At 44.1% G+C, this 24,324-nt stretch overlaps 1 protein-coding gene across 5 annotated transcripts in view; it reads left to right on the top strand.

The window, feature by feature from the left end:
* The window catches only part of LOC138511252 (protein unc-13 homolog B-like), a 2,171,549-nt gene that overhangs the window by 1,171,237 nt on the left and 975,988 nt on the right, over window positions 1-24,324 (top strand). For 2 of the 5 annotated variants that reach the window (XM_069626795.1, XM_069626796.1), the window contains exon 3: window positions 20,164-20,186. The exons of the other annotated variants lie outside the window; for them this stretch is intronic. In XM_069626795.1, the coding sequence (XP_069482896.1) occupies window positions 20,164-20,186 (23 nt within the window). The remainder of the gene's footprint in view (window positions 1-20,163; window positions 20,187-24,324) is intronic. 5 annotated transcript variants of the gene reach the window in all.

Genomic DNA, 24,324 nt, shown 5'->3' with positions numbered 1-24,324 from the left:
GGGAGGCCACACACCTGCTGGATTTGGACTGTCGTGTAAGACAGCTCTGCGTGTTGAGCGCTGGCTTCAGAGATCTATGGACCTGAAGTCACAGGTGTGACTCGGCAGAGCTGTTCCCGTGATTAAGTCACGTACCATTGAAGTGGATAATGACACCTGCTGTTACAGCGCTTAGAAGCACGAGGAAGCTGGCTGACGCCACCATTTGAAAACTTGCCATTATCATTATTCGTTGCCTGCGTCGAAGCAGATCACCCGTCAGCAAGGCAGCCTAAAGTAAAGTAACTTCTGTAAAATCAGATTTCGGGAGGAATTCTGAACCTATAATCTCTTTCCCGGGTCCACTCGAGCGCCTGGAGGCCATTGCCAGATGTGTGTAGTATAAATCCCAGGATCACAACATAAATAGGGACTTTAACAAACGCTGACACCATTGAGCACACGTTTGCCCCGCCTTGCCTATTGCAACAAACATTGTTATGGCTGGAAAATGTTCAATTTCTCCCATCCACTGGGCCGTTTTGCGTCCCAATTTTGTGAGCTCATCTGTGCAGTTACAGATGGATGCAAATACATACCAATCAGTTTACCTGCTAGGTCAAAGTGCCATTCCAGCCTGACCTCCTAGGCCTGGTCCCCTCGGCATAGGAAGGGGGTCTGTGAAAGTGTAGCTTGCAACTCTATGCACAGTGAGCGTGGAACCCTCGCCAGGGCATACGCCCATCCCAGTTAGTCCGTCTTTGAAATTGTCAAAAAAAACATGGAATTTATCATCACCACTGACATTTACCCAGAACAGCCTCCAATCCCGTTTCTTCTAAGGCCTGTGCTAACAAGGAAGTGAGAGAACCATATGAAAATCTGTCTGAGACACCCCCAGAAGGCATTCTGTTCCTAACTGCTAGGTTGCAGGAATTCTGCAGCACACAAGCCACTAGGTTTGTCTTGGGCGGCATCAGATAGGTGAGGTGAAGTGAAGCGAGGCCTCCTCACACACCTGCACCCTTGGTTTCACGTAGTCTGTCCCTCTCGGTTGGTTGGCTCCCCGCTGTTCCCATTAGGATGTCGTCCCTTAATTTTATTGGAGAGACAGGTCGAAAAGGGCACAGTTCTAATCAAACCTTGTTCTGGGAGTCCTGGCATGACCATCAACGGGGCTGTCAGCTGTCTCCGTAAGATATTATCAACCCTAAAGGTCGGCATCCCGATGTACACAAATGATCAAGTTAAACTATCCAGGCAGCTTGCAACCATAGACCTAGCGAGCTCAACCAAACAGCCATGGATGCAAAACATGCAATGAATCGTAACGGTAACGGATTTTATGGCACAGCGCACTCCAGCCAGAGACGTCTTCTACTGGCACTGAAGGTGGAGCACAATAACGCACCTTTTTATTTTTATTTGAACCCCGGATTCTTTCTTGAAGAGGTACCCAACCCGTCTCACACCCACCTTGACAAATACCCTGTGTCGCAATGGACCATGAACCAGGCCGGTGTGTAACCAAGAAATATTTTCTTTTTTTCAAAATTCAAATGAAAAATCAGAACGAAACAAATTTTAGGGCGGCAATCGCCATTGCGGTGACAATGTAATGCTAAATGTTATAATACAATTCATTTAACTTTCCGACCTCATCTACATAAACCTTAAATAGAAATGGAAATAAAACCACTTTTCTTCAATATGTTATGCACTCCAATATAACTAATTAGAGATTGGGAAACGTTACTGCGCCAACTCAATTATAAAAGTATGCAAAAGGTGAGTCAATGGTGCATCCAATAAACTTAATTACGTTGAGGTAAAGTTCATAAGAATTGAAAGTATCTGATTAAATATTGTTCTCGAAAAGAGTTCTTTATTATTGTTTAGTTGAAGAAACAAAACATATCTGACATGGTGTTAACATCACACCTTGGAATCCGGTCACAGGCGGCGGGGTCAAGCGATCTGGTTTCTGGGTCCGCTGGGCTCTCCTGGTGTAGAACAGCTGGGCAAAGTCTGGTCACTGTGGACAGCGGGATGGGACAGCTGGGCAAAAGGTCTGGTCTCTGGATTCTCCTAAAGCGGAGATCCTTCTTTCTCCCTGGATTATTGAGTATGCCTGGGTCTGGATAGGTGGTTCTGCCTGGATCTGGAGTCTTGGAATCTAGCCAGAATGACATCAGAGAATTTTACAATATGGGCGGAAGTATCCTGAACTTAAAATGGGATAGGCCAGGCTATTGGGGTCGCCTCCTCACTCAAGGGTGATTGTTCCAAGGGAAGTGACCTAACCATAGGTGAGTGCATTCTTATGACTCCCTTTGTCTCACATGCCTATTTTTCAGAAAAAAGGGTTATGGAACAAAACTTCATATTTACAATAGTCACCATCATAAAGTTTAATGTCTGTGCCATCTATGCTTCCCTAGAATTGCATTTTCCTGCCATTTCATTTCACCACGCGCCAGAAAGATGCACCTAGTCTTATTGTGCTTGTCCAAAAATCACATTAAAACTGTCATAATATCACATGAGTGCTTATTCATATTGTGGGGAAAAATTTCTTAAAGTATAAATGTCCTGCATTGTCAATGAGGTGGATTTGCCAAAGATGTGGGCGGCGCTACCAAAGATGGGGGCGGTGCTGCCACCCCCACAATCCAAATTGTCTCCCCTGGGTCAGCTTGCACAAGGGTTTCCATGACTCCCCTTTGAAGTCCTCCAGTTTGAATGTAGAGGAAATCACCCCTGTGCCAAAACTCAGGGCTTAACACCATTCCTTTGTCCTTGAGACCAGTTCTGCCTGGCAGTCTGGGAGAACCTGTAATTATCACACTTGTCAGGTCCATATGAACAGGCCCCCTGCCCTTGCAGTATCAGTTCACAGGGCGGTGCGACATTGGCCTTGCTGCCAAACTGATTTGGCAGAAATTCCTGGGCCTCAGCCAGGATTATTTGACTTTGGGGGAGGAGGGTGACAGAGCACAATACATATCTTTGCAGCCCCTGTTGCCATATGTACAATTGTTTCTGTGAGAGCTACAGTATTATTTCACATTTAGCTTTCCCAATTCATTTTCTGCTTTGCGACATCAGATTTACACAGGTTCATTGTTTTCCTCAAGTTCCTTTCACAAACTGCAGTTTTTCCTGCACACAACTTCCTTGCCATTTATTTTTGGAAAGGCTTTTTATAGATCTGGTCAGTTTCTGGACACAGAGATATGCTTGAAAATGGTTTCTTGGTAATTGTCACAGGCAAGAGAGCATCTTTTCTTTGAAGTAATTTGCGTGTGTTGGTTTACTTCAAAAAGTAAATCCAAGCCGTGCAGACTTGAAGTAGAATTCATTTGCTTTTCATGGACTTTACTGATGAAGCAATGGCCTTCTGGAAGGGTTGGCCTTATTTGATGGTGTTCAAAATGAAATACATGGACAGGGCTGTGTTTTAATAGAACAAAACTGTGTGATGTTTAAAAATGATAGTAGCACTGGAGCGATGCCGTTTTAAATGTAGGTCATTTTCTTGTGCAGCCTGGGATGTTTAAATGACAGAACAGCAAGGAACAGCCATTCTGAATTTGAGTTTTCTCTGGATTCCCGTGAATGAAAACAAAACGCAGCTATTCTTGGGGTGGCTGTGTTCAACTCTGGCCCCATATGTGCGCAGCAGACAAAAGCACAGCCATTTTGTTTGTTGAAGGGGGGGTTCTGCCTTAGGCCTTAAATGTTCCCCACATAACCAATGGCAAATGCTATGGTCAACATTCTACGACGTTGCTTTATAGCCTGCTGTGCCCTTAGAGAGCATATCGTAATATACCATTTATTTTCATCCTCTTTTTTTGATTCCATTATCCATGCAGCTCATAAATTGCACACCGACTTCCATTGGGGAAAAATAGTAATCATCTTACAGAAATTCCTTGACATTACATCTCCTATTGCGGACCTCCAACTAACAGGTCCTGGGCGCATTACCTGCACCAACCCAACTCACACAGACCATGTAATGAGGCCCAAACAAGTTATCTCAGAAGGAAAATCCAGAGGAAACAATTTGGGAATGCTGTATTAAGGATTTTATTATACCTAATACAATTTATACTGTTTAATCCCAATTTAATCTGCACTCAAGCAATCATTTATTTAATATAGCAGGAATTAATTTAAAAACATCATTTCATAAAATTCATACTATCAAAAGCATTCATCCACATCCATACCACATACATCAGTCCACTCATACAAACCAACAATAGGTACAAGCTAAAACCATCTAACAAATATAACAATTCATTGACAATCCAATTATTGTGCAAAAATATTTTTGTGCAAAACAAGTTGCATGGCCACAATGGGTTTTTGTAGGTGTTTTGGCCTATCCCAATTGTTGGGGCATGATCATTCCACCCCACCTACCAAGACCACCTTGCAAGCCATAGCATGCGCTCTGAGCCCAGCTATTTCAGGTGAAAGGTTCAGACTAGCTAAGCCTTATCTAACCTATTGAGTGAAGAACATCACAGCATGGGGTACCAGATGAGCTATTCTGGATCCCCAATAGGGAAACCTGTGCTCCAGCTAATGAAACCTGTGTGTATCCTTATTAATTGGCAAACCCAAATCCTTAATCCCTGATGGTGCTCACAACAATTATTAGTTGATTTATATAGTGTGTCTGCCACATTCTAGCACCTTCAGACCTGCGGTTGACGGAGGGAAACGCGTGGCTTCCAGGGAGACTCAGCAGGGGATCTGTGGCAAGTTCTTTTTGTGGGTCAAGACGAAGATCCATGGTCTGGGTTGCAGGTGCTCCATTGGCCTTACTTCCACATGTTCGTGCATGAAGAGTCCATTTGCTGAATGGCGGGCAGTTAAGAGCATTACCGAAGTGTTTGGTGTCCATGAAAACTAAATTGGCAGCACCTTGCTATGAGGAATCCATGAGCTAAAGATCAGTAGAAACTGAGCGATCCAGAACCATTTGCATGTAGACACTTGACTGCATAGTAGGTTCAAGGATGCTGACTTTAGCCGCCTAGTTGGCATGAAGTGCGCAATACCACGGAGAGGCATTCTGGTGCTCATTGCATGCATGGAGTTTTGTAATTAATGCTTCCACTAATTGTGAGCCAGTTCGGGTATGCTTTAGAATGCTAGATGCGGGATGGTACCACTGCATGAACCAAGACTATCTGGAACCGCATGTTGAGAAGATGTTTGAATCCTCTGTTGAAGCGCAGGTGATGGGAATCACTTTTGGTGACCACATGGACATAAGAGCTGAAAGTCCACTCACAGCAAATAGTAATTATAAATTAGAACCTTGTACTTGGGTTACAGCAGAAGAACGATATAGACAAGTCAACAGAAAGTTAGGGCTGTTGGGTCAGCTGGGCACCATAGAAAGTCTAGGTTTTGGTTGCTTTAAGGCCGAGTTTGTTTTCATTCTACCCGAGTTTAATTTGGGATAGGCAATTCCGTTATATGCAGATGAGGGCCATTAGCATATGTTTTATCAGCTGTCAAGGAGGCATGCCAAGTGGACCATAAAAATGCTGAAAAGGATGTAGCATTATAATGCTACCTCAGCAAGGTGAGTTGTATCTTGTCTTCTGTATCAAAGAAGCTGAACAATTCAATAAGAGAAGCGCACATGCTTCCGTGTGGTCTGTTGTTGAAAGGAGCTTGTGTCGTGTATATATACAAGTGCTGTTTTGGCCCTTTGGTGGGTAGTGGAAACCGACCTAGAAGTCAGAGTAGTTGGTGGTTTTCCATGCGAGTGGACAGTTGTCTTGTCACTACCATCTTGATGGCATTTGCGGACCATGGCATGCCCGATAATGCCAATTCCTCAAGTGAGTGGACAATGACCTCGTCATTACTATCTTGATGGCTGTGTTGCAAATGGTAAGCCTACTATCGGCCCATAGTTGGACAGAAGGCCTGGCTCTGCATTTTTATTTTCCAAGTAAGATGGTGGGGATTATAATAGCATCTTTGAGGCAAGTTTTGTCATGTGAGGCAGGTGACATTTGGAGGTTTAATGGGCATCTCAAAAACAGCGATAGCAAGGTTGACTAGCTAGTTTTTTTCAATGTCCTTTGCAGGTGAGTTCTACTGCAGGGATGCTACTATCAGCTATATCCTGTTTTTGGCTGGAGAAGAATTGCTATAGAGTCAGGGGTGTTCATTGATTGAAGAACACATTTTGTGCTTCCACGGTCAGTACGGGGTCCGTCCTAGAATGTGACATCCTTTGGGATGTAGGATATGAGGGTGTCCATATTTTCTGAGCATGTGCTTGTTGCAGATTTATTGTGGAGATGCAACCATTACCTAGTAGTTTGTGAACAGATTATTTTTGGAACTGTTGGTTTCAGTGAGCCATGAATGGTAGTGCACCTGCTTGGCCCTGCATAAGGCTTGGTCTTACCCCCATGGATTAATGCAGCATGATGTTCTGTCATTTCAAAGTTCAGATTTGAGTCCGCTTATTTCCAGCGCCTGACCACTCAGGCTTTCTTGATTCAGCTCTTCAGAGAACAAAGTGTTGGCAGTTGTTATTGTTTGACTTGGTGTTTCAGTAATGCCAGCTGGTCTGACAGTTGTGATTTTCTCCTCAATATGATAGTTGTCAGCTACTGTGAGGGGATAGAGGGGGGGTGGGGCAGTTCTTGTAACTGGTCAGTCATTTTTAAAATTCCTCATCAGTGGTGCATGTCAATCGTCTATAGACCTTTTGGGGCCTTGAGCCAAACACCATTTCCAGACATAAGACCATGAAGACTTAGTCCAGGGTTGTCCAACTCCAGGCCTGGAGAGCCAGAATTCTGATAGGTATTCAGGATATCCCTCAGTATTCATGAGCACACATTTGCATGCCTTTAGAACCCTTGTAGGCAAATGTATCTCATGAATATTAATTAGGGGTATCCTGAAAATCTGACATGTTTCCGGGCCGCAAGGCCTGGAGTTGGAGTCTTAGACCAGAACACCCATCCAGAAACAAGATCACAATGACCTAGTCGAACCAGAATAGGAGTTTGCAGTTGCAAATTGTGAGTTTGTGGATTGAAAAGAACAGGAGGTCTAGGTTGTTTCCAACAGAGACAACAAGATCTCTGTTATGATGTGTTTATTTATTGGTGCTGGTGGCATCATCTATCTAGACATTCAGGTTGCCCAAAATGATCAATCATAATATGGGCAGTAGTTCGAGAGTCAGGTTCATCAGATCCAATTGGAATGTTGGGTGTCCTTTACAGGATGGTAAATGAGTAGACTGATTTAGGTAGTCAGGTTAGTGATACATTAAATGAGTAGATACTTGAGCAAGTCAAATTGGGTTATTCAATTATTTTTCAAAATAAAGAGTCTACTATTATACAGCCTGGATTCTCCACATCTGCCTTGTTTATGGTTTTTGCTTATTTGATGTTAGCGGGAAGGAGGTCACTATGACCTGGACAAGGGAAGTCATTAAACCAAGTCACAGTAATTGCTAGGCATTGTAATAAATTGTGTGTTGGTCATTTATTTAATGGACGATCTGGCAGGGTCAGGATGGTGTTGAAGTTATTTAAGTGTCTCGTGTCAGGACAGTTACTAACTTGCTTGTGGGAGAAGGTGGCTAACAGTGAAAGGTCCAGGCTTCTCCTATCCAGCAGAATTTGTTTGTACAGGCCTGATGATCAAGTGGCAATGTTGATATCCTGAAGAGCTCCTTTTCTTTCTTGGTTATTGGGCCACTAGGCAGTAAATCTGGAAGCTGGATAGACGAGGGGCCCTTGATAGGTGGATTTTGGCATGATGTGTGGCGATCAGACTGCTAGTTACCTCTCAGGATGGTTGTGGTCATTTCAAGTGCATGAACCTCCTATTGATATGAATGCTTATTGTGAGGGTATCATTTTTCCATCTTGTGGTGTAACGGTAAATCAACGAGGGAGGAGGGACTTCAACCCTGAAAGTGCTCTCGAAGGTATGGTGTCCTGGGTGATGGAATACAAACTCTATTTGGACAAGTGCATCCTTGACATAGTAGATGAAAAGAGCATTTGTCCTGGGTAGAGGTTAATAGATTGTTAAGCATTATGATCGTTTCAGAGCTAGCTGGAGAGTGTTCATACAAACCCATGGTCGTGGGCTGGGCAGTGTGGCCCAACTCACCATTTGTTGATCTCTTTGCTCAGCCTCGCTCTCGTGCCATTTGAGTTCAGGACTGAGGGCTGTCAGTCGAGCACAGGTTTGGGAAATTTCATTTTCGAGCACCTAGTTCTTGGATATAACTCGCATAGGTTGCCAAGAAGTGCCCCAGAGGACCCCCACTAGGTATTCCTAGGGGACTGCCTTTCTGCGGCTTGTGACAGCCTGAAGTAGTCGCTTAACCTGACCAAAGAAAAAACGTAATCTGGAGAATGCATTTAGACGGAATCTGGTCATTCCATCGAACGGCTAACATTCTAACACCAAACCATCAAATTTTATCCATCGAAATACCATTCCATAGAATTGCCATTTCATTGCATAAAATTCGATGGATCCATCGAAATGTAATGTTAAGATTAGGGGTTAGATTAGGGTTGGGGTTAGGGGGTGAGGGGTGGGTTAGGGTTGAGGCTAGGGTTAGATCAAGGTTACATTAGGGTTAGGTTTTCAGCACTGGACAGTTCCATGTAATGTTTTAAAGTTACAGAAAAAAGCATTGAAATGCTATCTTTTACACGTAAAAGGTAGCCTGTCGATGCTTTGGCATTAGATGCTTTGTATTCAATGGTTTGTTATGTCGACCCATTTATTTTCAATGAAATCACTATAAACCCATTTAGATAGCAGACAATATGGACCTGATGGTCTTTGTCTGCACCTATATACAAATGCTGGTAATGAAACCTATGATTGCATACATCTTGGGCTATTCAAGAGCCTATGTACTCGACTTTGCTGCCTCTCTGAAGCATACATACATTTAAACACATGAAAAAAACACCTTTTCCTGAATGGACAGAAAGTTGAAGTGCTTTCAATTGCAGGCACAACTGAGACAAAGCTGCATACGGCTCTGGGACTTAGAAAAATAAACATGCACCATATCATGTATGCGCAGTGATGTTTTTCAGCTCTAAAGATGTCTTCTCGCTGTGGCTGATCCGCCCTCCAAAGTTGCTTACGTTTCGCATGATATCCTTGTGTTTCATACGCGATATCAACCTCACTTAACCAAAACGCCCACAAACCCCCGAAGGTTCACTCTTGTGCATCGCACACTGCGAAAGTCCAGGCACTCAAACTGTTTCTCATGAAAGTAGTGTCATTCTCCTGGTCCTCCCCCACACTTTTGATCAATTCTCCCAGAGCAAAGCAAGAATAATTGCAGTTACCTTGACACTCCCATCTCTCCAACAATTGGTTCATAAATGATACGATTGGCCTAATTTCCACTTCTGCTTGGTCCTCATGGGAGTGCTGACTAATGTATCCTTCCTTTGTGTTCAGCTGTTTCTATCACCAAATGGAACACTTCTGCAAATTCTGGCAGCGGGCTTTATGCTTTTCATACCTTGGTACTACACGGTCAAGCCTTCACTCTCGGGTGACCCCACAGTCCTCCTCTCGCCCCCTCTTTTCTCCACCTTGCGTTTGGCCTCATGCCTTGTCCAAGGTCTCCGCTGCGTTACCTTCCCCTTTCTCCGCGTTAGCCGTATTGGCTGCATCTGCAAGCCCTCCAGCGGCTGTGCCATTTGTGCTTCCTCTTCCAGTCCCCCCCCCCCCCCCATCCCATGTTGTCTTTCCGGTGCAAATCTGTTTTGCCCATGTGAACCCTGCCTGGAAGAGTGATGGTTTCACCGCTGCCAGTCTCTCCCTGGAAGGCTGTTCTCCCTGCTGCAAGTCTGTGATTGTGAAGAACTTCAGGGACACGCTCCAAGTCCGGCCTTTCCTTATTTTAATGGTCTACATGTATGTGGGTCTGGTCACTTGATCCGACCGAGGAGAGAAGTCTGTCTCTACCTTTTCGGATCAAGTGACCTGACGCACAGATATGTGTTGTCAGTGCTTTGCCATACACAGAATCTGAAACTTTAATGTTTAAATATGTGAAACTTAAATCCTCATTCCCCAGCATGGGCAGCACTATTTTTTTTCTTTATTGATTTAGCTGATATGAATCAACTTTACAATATGTTATTTGTAAAAGACAAGAAACAACCCAAAAACAAAAAAAATCTTTTTGAATCAAGTGAACAGCTACATAAAAGAAATTCATACATTATACAAATCAAGATTAGGACAAAAGCAATACAAACTAACAGCTAAGAAACAATGACAGATGATCATGGATATCATATAGGGAAACACAATGCCTGAAAGCACCAGCAGTCGTTTATCTTCATTCGTTCTGAACTACTTGTGTTTCGCATGAGCAAAAGGCCATACATTCTGCTATGTCATATCTACATTGATCATGTTAATTTTAAGATCATACAAAAAAGCAATTGCTCTTATTCTCACTTCCGTACAAAAAAAACAGCATTAATTATTTTCCATAATGTGCAGCAGTAAATAGCCGACTGAAGCGTCCACATTTGTTTGTCTCCAACATTTGCCATTTAACAAATCTTGGTTACAAAATAAAAAAATAAAACTTTGCGATCATATCGTTTTGGTTTCTCCCAGAATGTGATTTGATTATCTCCTGTACTCCAAGCAGGCAATGACTAACTTAGGTGCAGGGCCAGGCTAAGGGCAGGGTTGCCTGGGCGGCCGCCTGGGGCACAATTAGCCCGCCAGCTCGAGGGAATCTCTCATGGGCTCCCCCGAGGTGGGGTGGTGGGAAGTCGCGGCATGCCCCTATGGAAATTAAAAGCACCCTGCTCTTGTGCTGGCTCTGGGTTTTCCAATGCGGGAGCGGGCGCATTTAATAACAGGGTGCTGATGCTTTCGCATGGCACCCTATTGAGGCGATTTCCTCCCTGCTCATGTGCGGGGCGTTTTTCATTAGAATAGTGTGCTGATGCTTTCGCTTCAGCACCCTATTTCAGTGATTAACTCACGTCACTGGCGTGGCGAGTAAAAAAAAAAAAAATAATTGCCCCTTCCCCCCCACATTGACCTGGGGCGTGTGGTGGAAGCTCTCTTGACCCTACTCAAGAGGCATAGACCTGTATTGGATGAAGGGCCGCAGCATGTTTATAAGTGTTCATTGACTGTTCCAACTGAACACGAACACACACACGAACACACACACACACACACACACACACACACACACACACACACACACACACACACACACGAACACACACACACACACACACACCCCCTCCACCCCCCCCCCACTCGCCTCTGGCATGAATGTTTGAATGAGAGATAATATTATTCATGTACACTGAAGTGCTAGCTATACTTGCCACTGTGTTCTGCATGTGGTTGCCGTGAGCATTTCTTCCACGCGCGGACCTTGAGATGTCTAGGTGATGGTGTCTTTAATCACAGTTTATTTCATGGTTTTTGATTCGTCAGTAGATGCAGAAGGCATGGTTTCTGAGCTTGTCAACATTATAGCAGTCTCCTCGTTTCGCCGTTGTCGGAACGCGTCTGGTTAAGTAATGTGGCACTTGCTATAAAATCAGTCGATATTGTCTCACCCCGGGGGTTCCTTTTCGTCACTGTGCTTCTGTTATTGGAATCCTCTGTGACTTGCAAGTGCTTATGTGAGAAACCATTTCCCTAAGGGAATTCACTGTAAATGTGCGAAGGAAGTGAAATTGGGGCAGAGCATTGCTGCGGAAGTCTGGGGGTTCCTCCTTCTTTCTGCACTGGTGAAGGTGCCTGTTAGCTTAAGGTTAGGGAACCACACTGTCTCATCCTGCGGTGTAGCTCTGACTTCATGTCTTGGAGGGAGAATACCCGTTGCCGAGGCAGCATTTGGTGCCGGGGAGTGCGAGGGCTAATAGGGTTGGCGCACTGGGCACCAGAGGAGATCCATGGCGGGCAGCTGCGCTCCCTGCCCCCCTCCTTGGCTCTGCCACTGCCTGCCGCCTGAGGACTTTCTTGAGCCCTGAAGCCTCGATTGTAATATTGTAATAAGTGAGAACTGTGTGTGCTGTGGGAAGTCTCCTGGTTGGACACATTTATGCAGTGACACCTGGTCTGGTGTAAATTGATGAGACCGTGACCTTGCATCGCCTTGGCTCTTTGTCTTCTAGTCCAGCGTCAATAGATGCACTGATCCAAGGTCTGGTGGAAGTTAATGAGACCGGGACCTTGCATCGCCTTGGCTCTTTGTCTTCTAGTCCAGCGTCAATAGATGCACTGATCCAAGGTCTGGTGGAAGTTGATGAGACCGAGACCTTGCATCGCCTTGGCTCTTTGTCTTCTAGTCCAGTGTTCATTGATTCACTGATCCCAGTTCTGGTGGAAGTTGATGAGACCGTGACCTTGCATCGCCTTGGCTCTTTGTCTTCTAGTCCAGTGTTCACTGATTCACTGATCCCAGGTCTGGTGGAAGTTGATGAGACCGGGACCTTGCATCGCCTTGGCTCTTTGTCTTCTAGTCCAGTGTTAATTGGTTAATTGTTTTCCTGATTACCGCCTGTCCAACCAGTAGCTAACATTTGCATAACTAGTCCTGGACAGTTCAAGAGTGAAGAATCTTGCCCTTTGTTAAACTGCCTTGTTAATGACAAGCGAGGACCAGGTGAAAAGAGAGGGGGCTAGTTAGAACTTGGCTGTTCTTTGGCCCAGTTTTGTTCTCATTGGGGGGGTATCATTGGACTGTGTTGGAGCCGTCCCGCTGAGATTCCGTTCTTGTAGCATTTAGAATGATTTTCAACTTCAGAGTGATGTGTATACACAGACGTCATGCCTGTGCTAACTTGAAGATCCTGGCGCCTCAGTCGACACAGGGTTTGCCAACTGCTCCATAGACACCAGTAGTTTGATGCATCAGACTAAATGCCATAGTGTGCATTGCACACCAATGTTCTTTACCGAAACAAGTAAAACTCATGTGACGAAGACACTTTTTGAGGGACTTGAAGTTGTACATGGGTGTGTTTGGATAAAAAGCTATGTGGGAGCGTATTCCGGAAGGCATGGTTCGTTTGTGCTCTTGTTTTTGTTAAACATGGAAGTCCGTCCTCTGCTTGCCCAGAACCCAGTGCATCTGTTAGATGCATATCCCTGCTCGTCAGCGCCGCTGCACGAGACGGTTGATGTGGGAGGAGTTGGCCCTCTACTATATTCTAGGACCGTAGCAAGGAGCCCAACCTGCCACCCCTTTCTCCTGGGTAGGAGATGCTCATGGAAGGAAAACAAGGCTCTTCAGAGAGCAATTTGTCAATCACTGATCGCTCTACTTCTCTCCCTTCACAGCTGTCTGCTACCCTGCTTCCCCTATCCATCCTGGCACCTGCTGCCACCCCTGGGTGTACCCCCCAGGCATAGGGATCCTTGTGGCGGTAGTGCGCTCTATAAATCCTTATAACATAACGTTACATTGCTTCCCAACTAGGTTTATGCTACATAAGTCCACAACCTATACATGCATGGGTCCTCAAGAAGTGTGCAATCTATTCCTATGCTTTTAAAGTGTAGGCGCCAATAATTAAATAATTAATCCATGTCAGCATGTCTCCTCCCCCCCCTTCTAGTTTCACATTCATGAAAGGTGCAAGGGAGGGGAACAAAGGTTTGAATAGTAATGGGTCAATGTTCACAGACTGGTTTTACTGATGGCCAAGATAGAAATGACATGTGTCCGTTACAATATATTCCTGAATAGCCATTTATTTGTACCCATCGGAGCCTTTGTAGTCCCCTGGAGCAGGTTCAGCTTATTCTGCTTCTGTGCCAAAAGTGTGATTTCACTGAGAAAAAGCTAAAAGTGCTGGATCAGATCCTCGAGCTAGAACCTCCTAGGCATGTGGAATTTCTCGGGGATCTATTACGTTTCAATGTTTTTACCTCGCATTTGGCCTTACTGACCCACCCTTTGCAAGTTCCTTTTTTCCCGGACCTCTAAAAGGAGCAGTGAAACTCAAGCTAATAATCTACGCCTAAACCAATGCAAATTCAGGTATGTTACAACCCTGTTAAGCCTCATCAGTCATCAGTAAGCAGCAGATTTGTAACCTGAGGCTCCCCCAAATTTGGGCTACGATTCCCATGATCCTCCACTATTAATGATCCACGTTTTGAGGCCTTTATGGAAGGACCAAAGCGAGGGGTCTGCTCTTAATGCCAGTGGCATGGAATTCCATTGTTTGGTGCGATCACCGGGAAACCACAGTCTCCGGCTTTTTGTCATTTAAATCTAGGGCTGGTGAGGAGGTGTGAGTGGACAGAACAGGTGGGTCTGTTGGACTGGGCTCTGGAAGTTTGGCTGGACAGGTAGATCGGGGCGCTTTTGGACAGGCATTTGTGTGTTAGTGATAGGGCTTTGAATTCGATATGATCTTGCACCGGTAACCAGTGGAGATTACGCCTGGCTGATGAGGTATGTTCCGTTTTGGGGATGTTGAGAGCGTCCCTGATGGCATTGTTTTGAATAGTTTGTAGCTTTCTGATGCCTTGTGCGTTAGTCTACAAAAGGGAGTTACAGTAGTCGATTCTTGACAGGGTAAGTGCTCTGGCCAAGGTGATACAGTTGTCTGTAGCTACAAAAGGTCTGCTGCCGATAATTAGTTTGGACCTGTAAGCTGCAGCTGAGGCAATAGCGTTGACTTGTCTTGTAAGAGACAATGGAGAGTCCAGATAAACCCCAAACGTTTTTACCTCCTTGGCAACCTGGATGATGACATCAATGTTAAATGATTTGTAGGTTTTAGGTAGTGTGTTTAGCCTAGATTGATTGCCAATGATGAGTAGTTTGGTTTTTTCGTCATTCAGACAAAGTTCATGTTGAACCATTCAGTCTTGGATGGTAAGGTACATTTTTGTTCAGTGATTAGGTGTCGGTGTTGTGGTTACGTGTGATGGGTAGGAAGGAGTATTTGGGTATCGTCCGCATAGTTGGTATATGTGATGCCCAGTTTGTCAAGGAGGTGAAAGAGTGGCTTGGTGAACACGTTGTAGAGTGTTGGGGATATGCCGGATCCTTGGGGGACTCCGCATGTAACTGGGGAGGGTACGGCTGGAGCAGTGGTGGAGAAGACTCTCATGGTGCGGTCTGCTAGGAAGGATTTAATCCATTTGATGGCAATGGCTGAGAAGTGGGCTGCCTGGGCCAGGTGTTGGCATAAGATATTGTGGTTGACTAAGTCGAAGGCTGCAGAAAGTTCTAGGAAGAGGAGGATTGCCATATCCACTTTAATTTTAATTTGTTCCATTTGTATTTTGAGTTCTAGAAGGGCCGTTATCGTGCCGTGACCCGGGCAGAAGCCTGATTGGCGGAGGCCAAGGTGGTTATGGGTTTCAAGGTATTTTTGAATCTGTAGGCATGCAACTCTGTCGATAATTTTCAGGAGAAACGGAACCGTTGTGAACGGTCGATAGTTGGTTCAGACATTTGAGTCTAAAGTAGGTCTATTAAGCAGAGTACCAAAGCTTCTTTCAGTGGACCCTTGACAAGAGAATTTGCTCCTTCCACCATACTTATCCTGAATTTCGAGAGGAAATGACTGCACTAGAAACCCAAACAGAGCTCCTTCAGCACTCGTAAAAGCTGAGGATAGTTTTACACATTGCCAAATCAGGCAGAAATCGCAGATCTCTGTTAAACTCCACAAAGCCAACAATCTGGAGTATAAACTAATCTATTTTTCATGAACAATACTTTCAAGAAGCATTTGCAAAGTCTGTTTTGGCTTTTTCACAAGCAATGTCTTTGGCAGAGCCGGTCGCGTTATAAGTCAATTGCACATGGACTTGGGAAGCGACCCACCTGGTCAAAGGCTGGCCCCTCTGTCCAAGATTGCCTGGAAACGCCTATTGCTAAAGATTGTAATATACTGCCCAGGGCACTTGCCCTACTGCAAGGTATACCCGTCAGGTGCCCAACTACTTGTCCCATCCCCAAGGTTTGCCATGGACTGCCCAGCTGTTTGCCTCATTGTGCTGAATTGCCATCAGCTGCTCGGGTACTGCTTAGCCACACTGCCTGGTGGCTGGGGGAATGCTGTGACGCTTCAACTCACTTTACTTTTCTGATGCCTCCCTGGCTAACCCCTACTCTTGATGTGGGGTCGTAAACACGGTGGGGGTAGATATTCTTTATCCCGCATCCCATGTCCTTAAAGTCTGCAGGCAGCACAGCCTTGAAGTGGCAGAAACTTTCTGTCGCTTCCTCTTTCCATGACTTCATGGACAAGGAAAAAGGACTAAAAACCGATCTCCTTGCAGTGCCACTGAAGACGCGTTGGCAGTCTAGTGTTTGCGAAGGAGTCACTTATTTATGGCATGCTGTGGATGGGCACTGTCCGTTCTCCCCTATAGAAACCACTACATATTTCCCTAGATAGGACTGTCAGCTTTGCATGGCATCTTTGAAGCCTCGTTTTCATGACTTCTCACTCAATTTACACTTTTTACATGAGACACTGGCAAATTCTGGAAATACTAAGAAATGATTTCCGCATTAATGAGGCGACATGCCTGGCTTTTACACATGATATTGAAAGCAAAATGGTTCACTCATTTCCTCAATACATCTTTTTTTTTAAAATGGTATTAGTTGGAAAACTGTGTACAGATATCATTACATCTATATGAACAACAACAGAAATATGTGCATTTTTTTTCCTGCAGATCATTCTCTATTGGGGAACATTTTTTTTTTCTTTTTATGATGGCGTGAGTGTGGTGTGAAGTCAGATTTGAACCTGGAGAAAGAAAGTGAATGATAAAATTAGAAGCGGTCTGGGGTTCTTCGCCGTAGATTAAGAGGTGCCGCGCGACGGAGCAACACGCCCACCTCCATGATTGCTTGCCACCTAAATCCATTACCACGGGTCATGCTGGAGAGCCATTTCCATCTAATAGATCCGCAGCCCAATCATGGAGACTATAGCGTTCTCGGCTAGGAGAGCGAGATTACAGTGCTCCTGGACAACATGAAAGGAGGTAATTGGGATGTATGACATTACATTGTGGCCCTCTCTTTGCTCTGCCTGTAAGGAGTGGCTTCATTCTTCCGCTGTTTCTCTGCGCACCGAATCGTCCGTATTTTCATGATGCTGGGAATCCAGAGGCAGTAATTGCACATAAGGACGCCCACCGCATTGGTAATTGACGCTAGCTTCATCATTTCAGTGGTGTTGTCTTTCATCCAAAATCCTATACCAATAGGCAGCGATTAATTTGTAAAAAGAAATAAGTGCCAGGGCCCAAATATTTTCTTGCATTCCTGTGACACCGCAGGTGGGCCGTTCCCCGCCACTGCTCCCACCACCAATAGCTGCTCCCCACAGTGTCGACATATTTGGGGTTACACTGCAGCTTGCACCTGCTCAATCTGGTGGATGGATACATTGACTATCACCACTTCATCATTAGAGTGCGTCTGAAACAACAAATGCTGGGGCTGAGCCCTGGCAAACACCCCCACAAATTAAGCACTGCCAGTATCTCTAAACAGGCATTTCCTGGCTATTGTCATAAAATAATATACAATTTAAAAATGCGCGGTATAACGGATTCAGAATCATGATGTGCCGTTCCTTCGTTTGAATGTATAGTTATGTATAATGGTCCGGGAGGATAGCTCAGGGGCACGCAGAGCAATACAGGTTCGAATCCTGCTTAGAGTCTGGTCTCTGGTATTAAGCACGTTATAAAATATTAATTGTTACAGCTTTCTTGTACCATCTGTTAAATGGCTGCTGTTGAGGTGGCAGGACACAGATCACACGTGATGTGCCACTGGGGAGTTGAGGGTTCTGGGCTTAAGTCTGGTGTTGTCAGGGCACTGGTTCGTTACGTTATTTAAAGGTATTTTTGGCCACCCTAGCCCTGATCTTAGGTCTATTGGTTACACAGCTTTGCACCTACATTTGCATCTTACATCCATTTGTTGGGTCTGTCTGGAAATGGGCTGTTACTAGTTAAATTGTTTGTAGTTCAAGGCACAGCCACTTTCCATCGAATTGAGCTATTTTCCCATTCCTAGACAGCGTCAATTTCGCAGAATCTGGAATATTTCGCAGTGGCACTCAATAAGTCAACAGCACCGTAGCCAATTTCTTCAAAAGGAAGAAGCGACAATAACCCGGTCCAGCTGTGTAACAGGCAACTTCCTGCACTTTTAATGAATATTTCCTCTGCCTGATAGGGCGACCTGGACAGACTCTTAAACCCACCCTGCATGGGTACCCCCCCTTCTCTCTATTAAAACATATCATTTTGCTTTATCGATTGATGCAGCCACTTACACTAATGACGTTATCCCCACAAAATGATGTTTCTGAAACTGGTATTTTATTGCCCTGTTTGCAGTTCGCCCATCGCGTGTACGGTGTACTATTCATTTGAAGTGATTTCCCCATCACCATTGCTCCAGGGTGGCACCTCTGGCCACTATTTCAAGCTTTGGTTCAGATCCAACTACCTCTACCTTGAGTTAATGATTTCAGTTAGTAGACGTTAAAACACTTGGCATTTAAGATATATTCAAGGTTTTCCTGGCATGAAGGATGGCGGGTGAGTATTGCATCTTTCTGTAGTGTGGGGTATTTCACAGAGACCCTAAGGTGTGTGTTCTAAACTGCTAAGTTGCGATTTCTTTATCTGCCCTAAGGATAAACAGCAGCATCAATGGATTATCCCTTACTTTTATTGATATTGCCAATCCAGTTTGGAACAAGGCTAGAATCTATAACAATGTATATATGCTGAACTATATCCTCAAGGATTCCAAAGAGTCCACTAATATAAGGTTAGTTTCACTGAATAGACCAAGTTGATGATCAAATTAAATGATTATTCTTTTATCCCCTGTACTAGTAGTCAAATATCCAGTTTTGGAGGGATTGATCACATTTCTGACAGATGAACACTCACTAATTACACCAGAAATTTGATTTGTAATCAACCATCAAGGCTTCTCTTCGTATCTCAAAACTGGATACGTGACACAGATTCCCGAAAAGGAAATATTACAACATACTGCTAATTTAGCATGTGACAATCGGTGATGATCTCAGCCAATGAGGCAACATATCGATTCTATAAAGTCACTACATAAATTATTGTATTTTCGTGTGCGCCTTGAAAACGACAAGTGGTCGAAACACTTGTCGGCTGTCTACATTTGAAGAATAAACATTTAATTCATCAACTTGGTCTATTTAGTGACACTAACCTTATGTTAGTGGACTCTTTGGAATTCTATGGGTGTTGAGCGTGAGATACCTTCCCAAACCCCAATTTTATTTGTTCGACTATCTCAAACTTTGTGGGAGGTTTGAGGGGAGGAGTTTACTCGCTGCCTCCCTTTTCCTTTTTCAAATTTTCGAATTTTCGGATTAATTAGATGGAACACACTAAAACGTGAGTGGTAACAAGCACACTCAAAAAAGATCGATCCCACAACAATAATCAGTTTATATCCTCAAGGACCCGTCTCATCAGTCAGTCAGATTAGTAGATGATTGCGTTATATGTAGACAACTTCTTTTTTTAATTGTATTAGCAGGAGAGGTTTTCTTTATGCGCACATGTTGTTTGGCACAGACAGAATTCCCACACACAAACCCATGCTTGGGTAATTCAACCATGACCGTACACTTGGAAAGGCGCAAGCTGAAACAATCATTTTCATAAGATGTTAGTGAAATGTTTCAGGACAGTGAAGACCAGAATAAATGTTAACTACTACTGGAATGTGTGGCGATAAAATGTCCATCCTGCTGCACGTTGCAATCATAAACTGCTCGGTTAAGCATTGCGGAATCATGTAGGGTTTCAGGTAGTCCTGCCTGTACAGCGCCGTAACTGCAAACTGCCTCTCCAAGGCATTGGGGATTGTTTCAGACTGCTCGTCCCACTCTGCCCCGTGCCATACTGCTCCCCGCGGCTCACAGAGAACGTTGACCTGAGGGAGTGGCCTGCTGTATTAATCTCCATTGTCTCCGCTTCCCGCGGCTCACTGAGAACGTTGACCTGAGGGAGTGGCCTGCTGTATTAATCTCCATTGTCTCCTTCCCCTTTCCTGTTTTCTCTTCCATGCAGAAGCAAGTAGAGAGGAACTTCAGGTCATCAGCACTGCCTTCCATGAAGTGACCCACTTTCTGTAGTTGCTGTATTTGCATGCCTTGTCGTCCTGTCAGCAGTGGCTCCCAAGTCTTTCCTCCAAGTGTGAACATTGTATAGCAATAAAGAGTCTGTTCAGTGCTGGGAGCTGCCTGTCCATCATGAAGCCATTGACATGTGCATGACATTGCATGACTATCCAACATAGGAAAGGCTATGAATATATATATCAATGTATTTTCTTTAACACAAATAGGACTTCAGTGGGAAAATGTGATAAATTTAATGAATATTCTCTTACTTGCACATTCAGAACATCTGCTGGATCCTTGGGGCCAGATGAGGACTGCGGAAACGGCGTCACAGCTATGCACGTTTATGCTTTGGCCTACGTCGCAGTGTCCATTGCTTACTAGTCCAGTTCTGTTTCTCTCTACCGGGGTAATCCGGGCTCCCTGAAACACTGGACGTGTTTCCAAGTGCTCTAGAGATTGGAAAATGTCTTTTCTTTTTCCTAGAGAGTGGCAAATGTCTTTCTTTTTCCTCTTTGAGGTTTCGGAGACCCCCAGGCAACCCTTGAGTGTGTGATGTTTCAGACATTTCTGTAGAGTACATCCGTTATGAATGCTTCCACCCCCTCTATGTACTGGCGAGGACTGAGACTTGACTCGGAGAGTCTTGCAAGACTATCCAGCTTACTTAAAGTTTGTGCTAGCTACAGAAAGTACAACCTTTGTCATTTTTTTAATGTTTGACGAGCAGTAAAAACTGTGGTAAATATGGTATATGTCCCATCTACCTCTTATTATAATTAGTCTGATAGACACATCCATGTCAGTCTTTGATATGCAGAGCTCCCAGTAACTATGGTCCAAAACCCTATATTTTAATTAAGCATAAAAGCCACAAAATGAACATATATGTGCTACAAAATTTCCTTTTTCTTTCTCCAAAATTGAGAAATAAGTGGAAATCCTATCCTGTGGCAAGAGGTTCTGTCTAGTGACCATTTTAAATCCCAGTGAGCTGAAGGTCAAAGAACAAGACGGTGTCGGAAGGTGGGAATCTAAGGTGATACTCATAAAACCCACATTTTACATCCCTCAGGATCGGGGATATGTATTTTTATTCCCCGGCCAAGTAAGAGGATGTAGTAGAGAAGAGTATGGAAGATTTGCACACTTCCTCTAAGCTCGCTCTGACCATTAAAAGTAACCTTGAATTCGGATTTGTCTTGAGGTCATACCAACTTTTCTGCACCCTAGTTGGCACCAACTCTGCTGGTGTGTGACATGCCACATTCTAACGTCTTAGGTACATTTTGGAACAGTTGGCTTTGTTGTCTGTATTCCTGCAGCACCTAGGCACATGTTTTGCCCGATCTGTCAGCCACCCCTATCCTGGAAAAGTTCTGGAGATGCCTGCTAGGGCTCATTTACAATCATTTGCTGAGACTGTAGCCATCCTTCATGGTTGCCAAGCTGGTTCTCACCTACTGTCTCTAGCATGGAAGACAGGAAGTGGATGGTGGATCATGGCTCGTATAGTACTCTGATAATTCTTGATCTTCGACTGGCGTTTGACATCACTGATCACACTATCCTCCTGGACCATCTGCACTGTTTTGGTTTGCAGGATAATGCTTTAGAATAGATTCCTATTGTCCATAAGCAGACGGCATCTTCGGCCGCCTTCGAGTCTGCTAGTTTTGCAGTTGAATATAGGGTTCCACATGGGTCGGCCCACTCCAATTCTCTATAATCTTTCTTCTTTAATTTGGTCTTTTCTGAATTATGTTGATAACACAAAAATCCAGTATGTGCTAGATGGTAAGTTACATGCATGTCATAAAAGCATCCTGGAGTGTATATGACGGAAGTCGACCGACCGGATGGTGACACACATACTTGGGTTAGTTAGTTTCCCTTTGAATTCAGATAGATTTTCTCTTTCTGATACCATTTATTATTTATATTTTTTGCAGAACTTTATAAGAAGTTCATACTCCTTTGCTCCTGAAGAATAGTTCCATACTTAATACTTTAGCCAAAAAGCGTTGAGTTCTTTAAACAAGGGATATGAACACTATTATAGATGCAGATTTATATTTTTTGGATGGCAAACATTGTGACAGTTTTGTGTCCATCTCTGTTGATAATCAAGGATATCCAACGGATGTTAGGATTACTAATCATGGATCTATGATCTTGTATTTTCTGTAGCTGAACATTCATGATATGATTTTTTTTGTTTATCTACCGGTGTTATTTGTACTGTCTTACGTTCTGATAACATTAGTGGAATACATACCTTGAATTCATATTTTAATTTGATTAAATGATCATGAATAAATTTGTTTTATAGTCACATAAAATGTGTATTTAATGTTATGGTCTTGGATTTTCTCGTATTCAGTGCAGTGCTGTCCAGTGTGCGCCTTGTGTGTCACCATGTACTGATAACGTGTAGAATAGGGTTTAGCTGAATATCTAGCTACAGCAGCATCCATAATTTTGCATAACTTGGATCGATATTAGTGAATTTGTTAACTTACCTCTGAGTGCGGTCCATGCCATTTAGTCGACCATCAGCAGAATGGATACAATATTCCCTGCAAATGTGTGGGCTTGCTCCGGCTTTAGAAACTGAGCTGCTTCCGACTCTTATTGGTAAGTGTGCACAATACATTGACTGCATTCAGCATCTGTGTGCAAATACTATTCTCCGTTACTTGTGTTCATGAAACGCAAGGTACCACAAATGTGTGAGTGAATTCCTCCATTGAGGTCACAACGTGTTAACTGTGGTAGTGTACATTCTGTGATCCTCCCTTCTGGTGGTTGTTTTGTAAGCTCATGAGCCTCTGGTTTGAGGTGTGTAATCTGTCTGGCACACATCACTTATCCTTAAAGGGCCAGTAGCACGTGGGTTGCACTGGTCAGCTGTCCACTAATTGGGGGGTTGGAGTAAGTGAACGTAACCATTGGATCCTCCTCATACAGCACCCGGCCGATCATGCACTAGCTTAGGCAGGCACCTATTACCCCATTACAGCTTGCCCGATTCAACCCACCAGGACAAGACAGGGGACCACCTCACAGCACCTACTCTTCCAGTCACAAAATTATTGAAATCCTATTTCCAATTATTGATTTTCCCTCAGGCATTATTGAGTTAAGTGGGAAGACATCTTCATTCCCTCCGATAACATTGGGACAATATTCATGAAAGTCTATCCGCACTATGATCTCATCTGTGAGATTAGTGTCTCTCGATTTCTCCAAAAACCCTTTTAGCTCACTGCACAAATAGGATACGTTATGGAGGAGCTTCTACGGTGATGACTATAGATCATGTACAGTATAACTCCATTTTACACCCAAAATCTGTAATGTATTCATGTTCATCCTACACTAGTTAATAGCTCGCTTGCATGTGTGGATTTAAGAGGATTTCTAATACTGGTTTCTTAAAAAGAAAACAATTGGCAAACTTAATATAGAGAGCTATTGGCAGCCATTTTAAAAATGGTAGATTCCAGGTTTGCTTCCTCTTTAATGATTTCTTTGTTTCCTTTCTGGGTTCTAATAGTAAAGGGAGCTTCCCACTAGCAATCCAGGGTGGCCTCGATAGGTCTACTTAGTTATGTTATGTTACTCGGCATTTATATAGCGCTCTATATATCATTGGTATGACCTCAAAGCGCTGGTAGGATGAACGCCCTCGGGAACCGTGGTTCTGTTCAGTAGAGCGAGATAGTGTTGCAGGGTGCGTGGGTGCACCAGTTGTGTGTGCAGCTGATGTAATTGCCGGATGGTAGCTGCATCCTAGCGTTAGGTGTGGTGTTGAAGATATCAGTTGGATGTGTGCAGTCTGGTGGGTGGTCACCCAGACTCTGCTCTGGCTGCGTAAGGCCTGGAGGACGCATATGTGAGCAAGTAGGCCGGAATGTGCTTGGCTAGCTGTGTTTTATTAGGGTGTTGAGTCCGCTTCATTCAGCACGGTTTGTGATACACCCTCGGACCAAACAGGAGTAAGGCATAGGCATCTGTTAGGAGCTGTTCCAAGCTCCTAATTTACTTGCCTTTGGCACTTAATTTTGTCTAGTCAATTGCCTGGTGTTTTGTAGCTTATATGCCC

This window comes from Ambystoma mexicanum, chromosome 6p, assembly GCF_040938575.1.
Source record: "Ambystoma mexicanum isolate Mex_15411 chromosome 6p, UKY_AmexF1_1, whole genome shotgun sequence".
NCBI lineage: Eukaryota > Metazoa > Chordata > Amphibia > Caudata > Ambystomatidae > Ambystoma > Ambystoma mexicanum.
The sequence above is the reverse complement of the archived record's forward strand: the minus strand, read 5'-3'. Positions and strand labels throughout refer to the sequence as shown.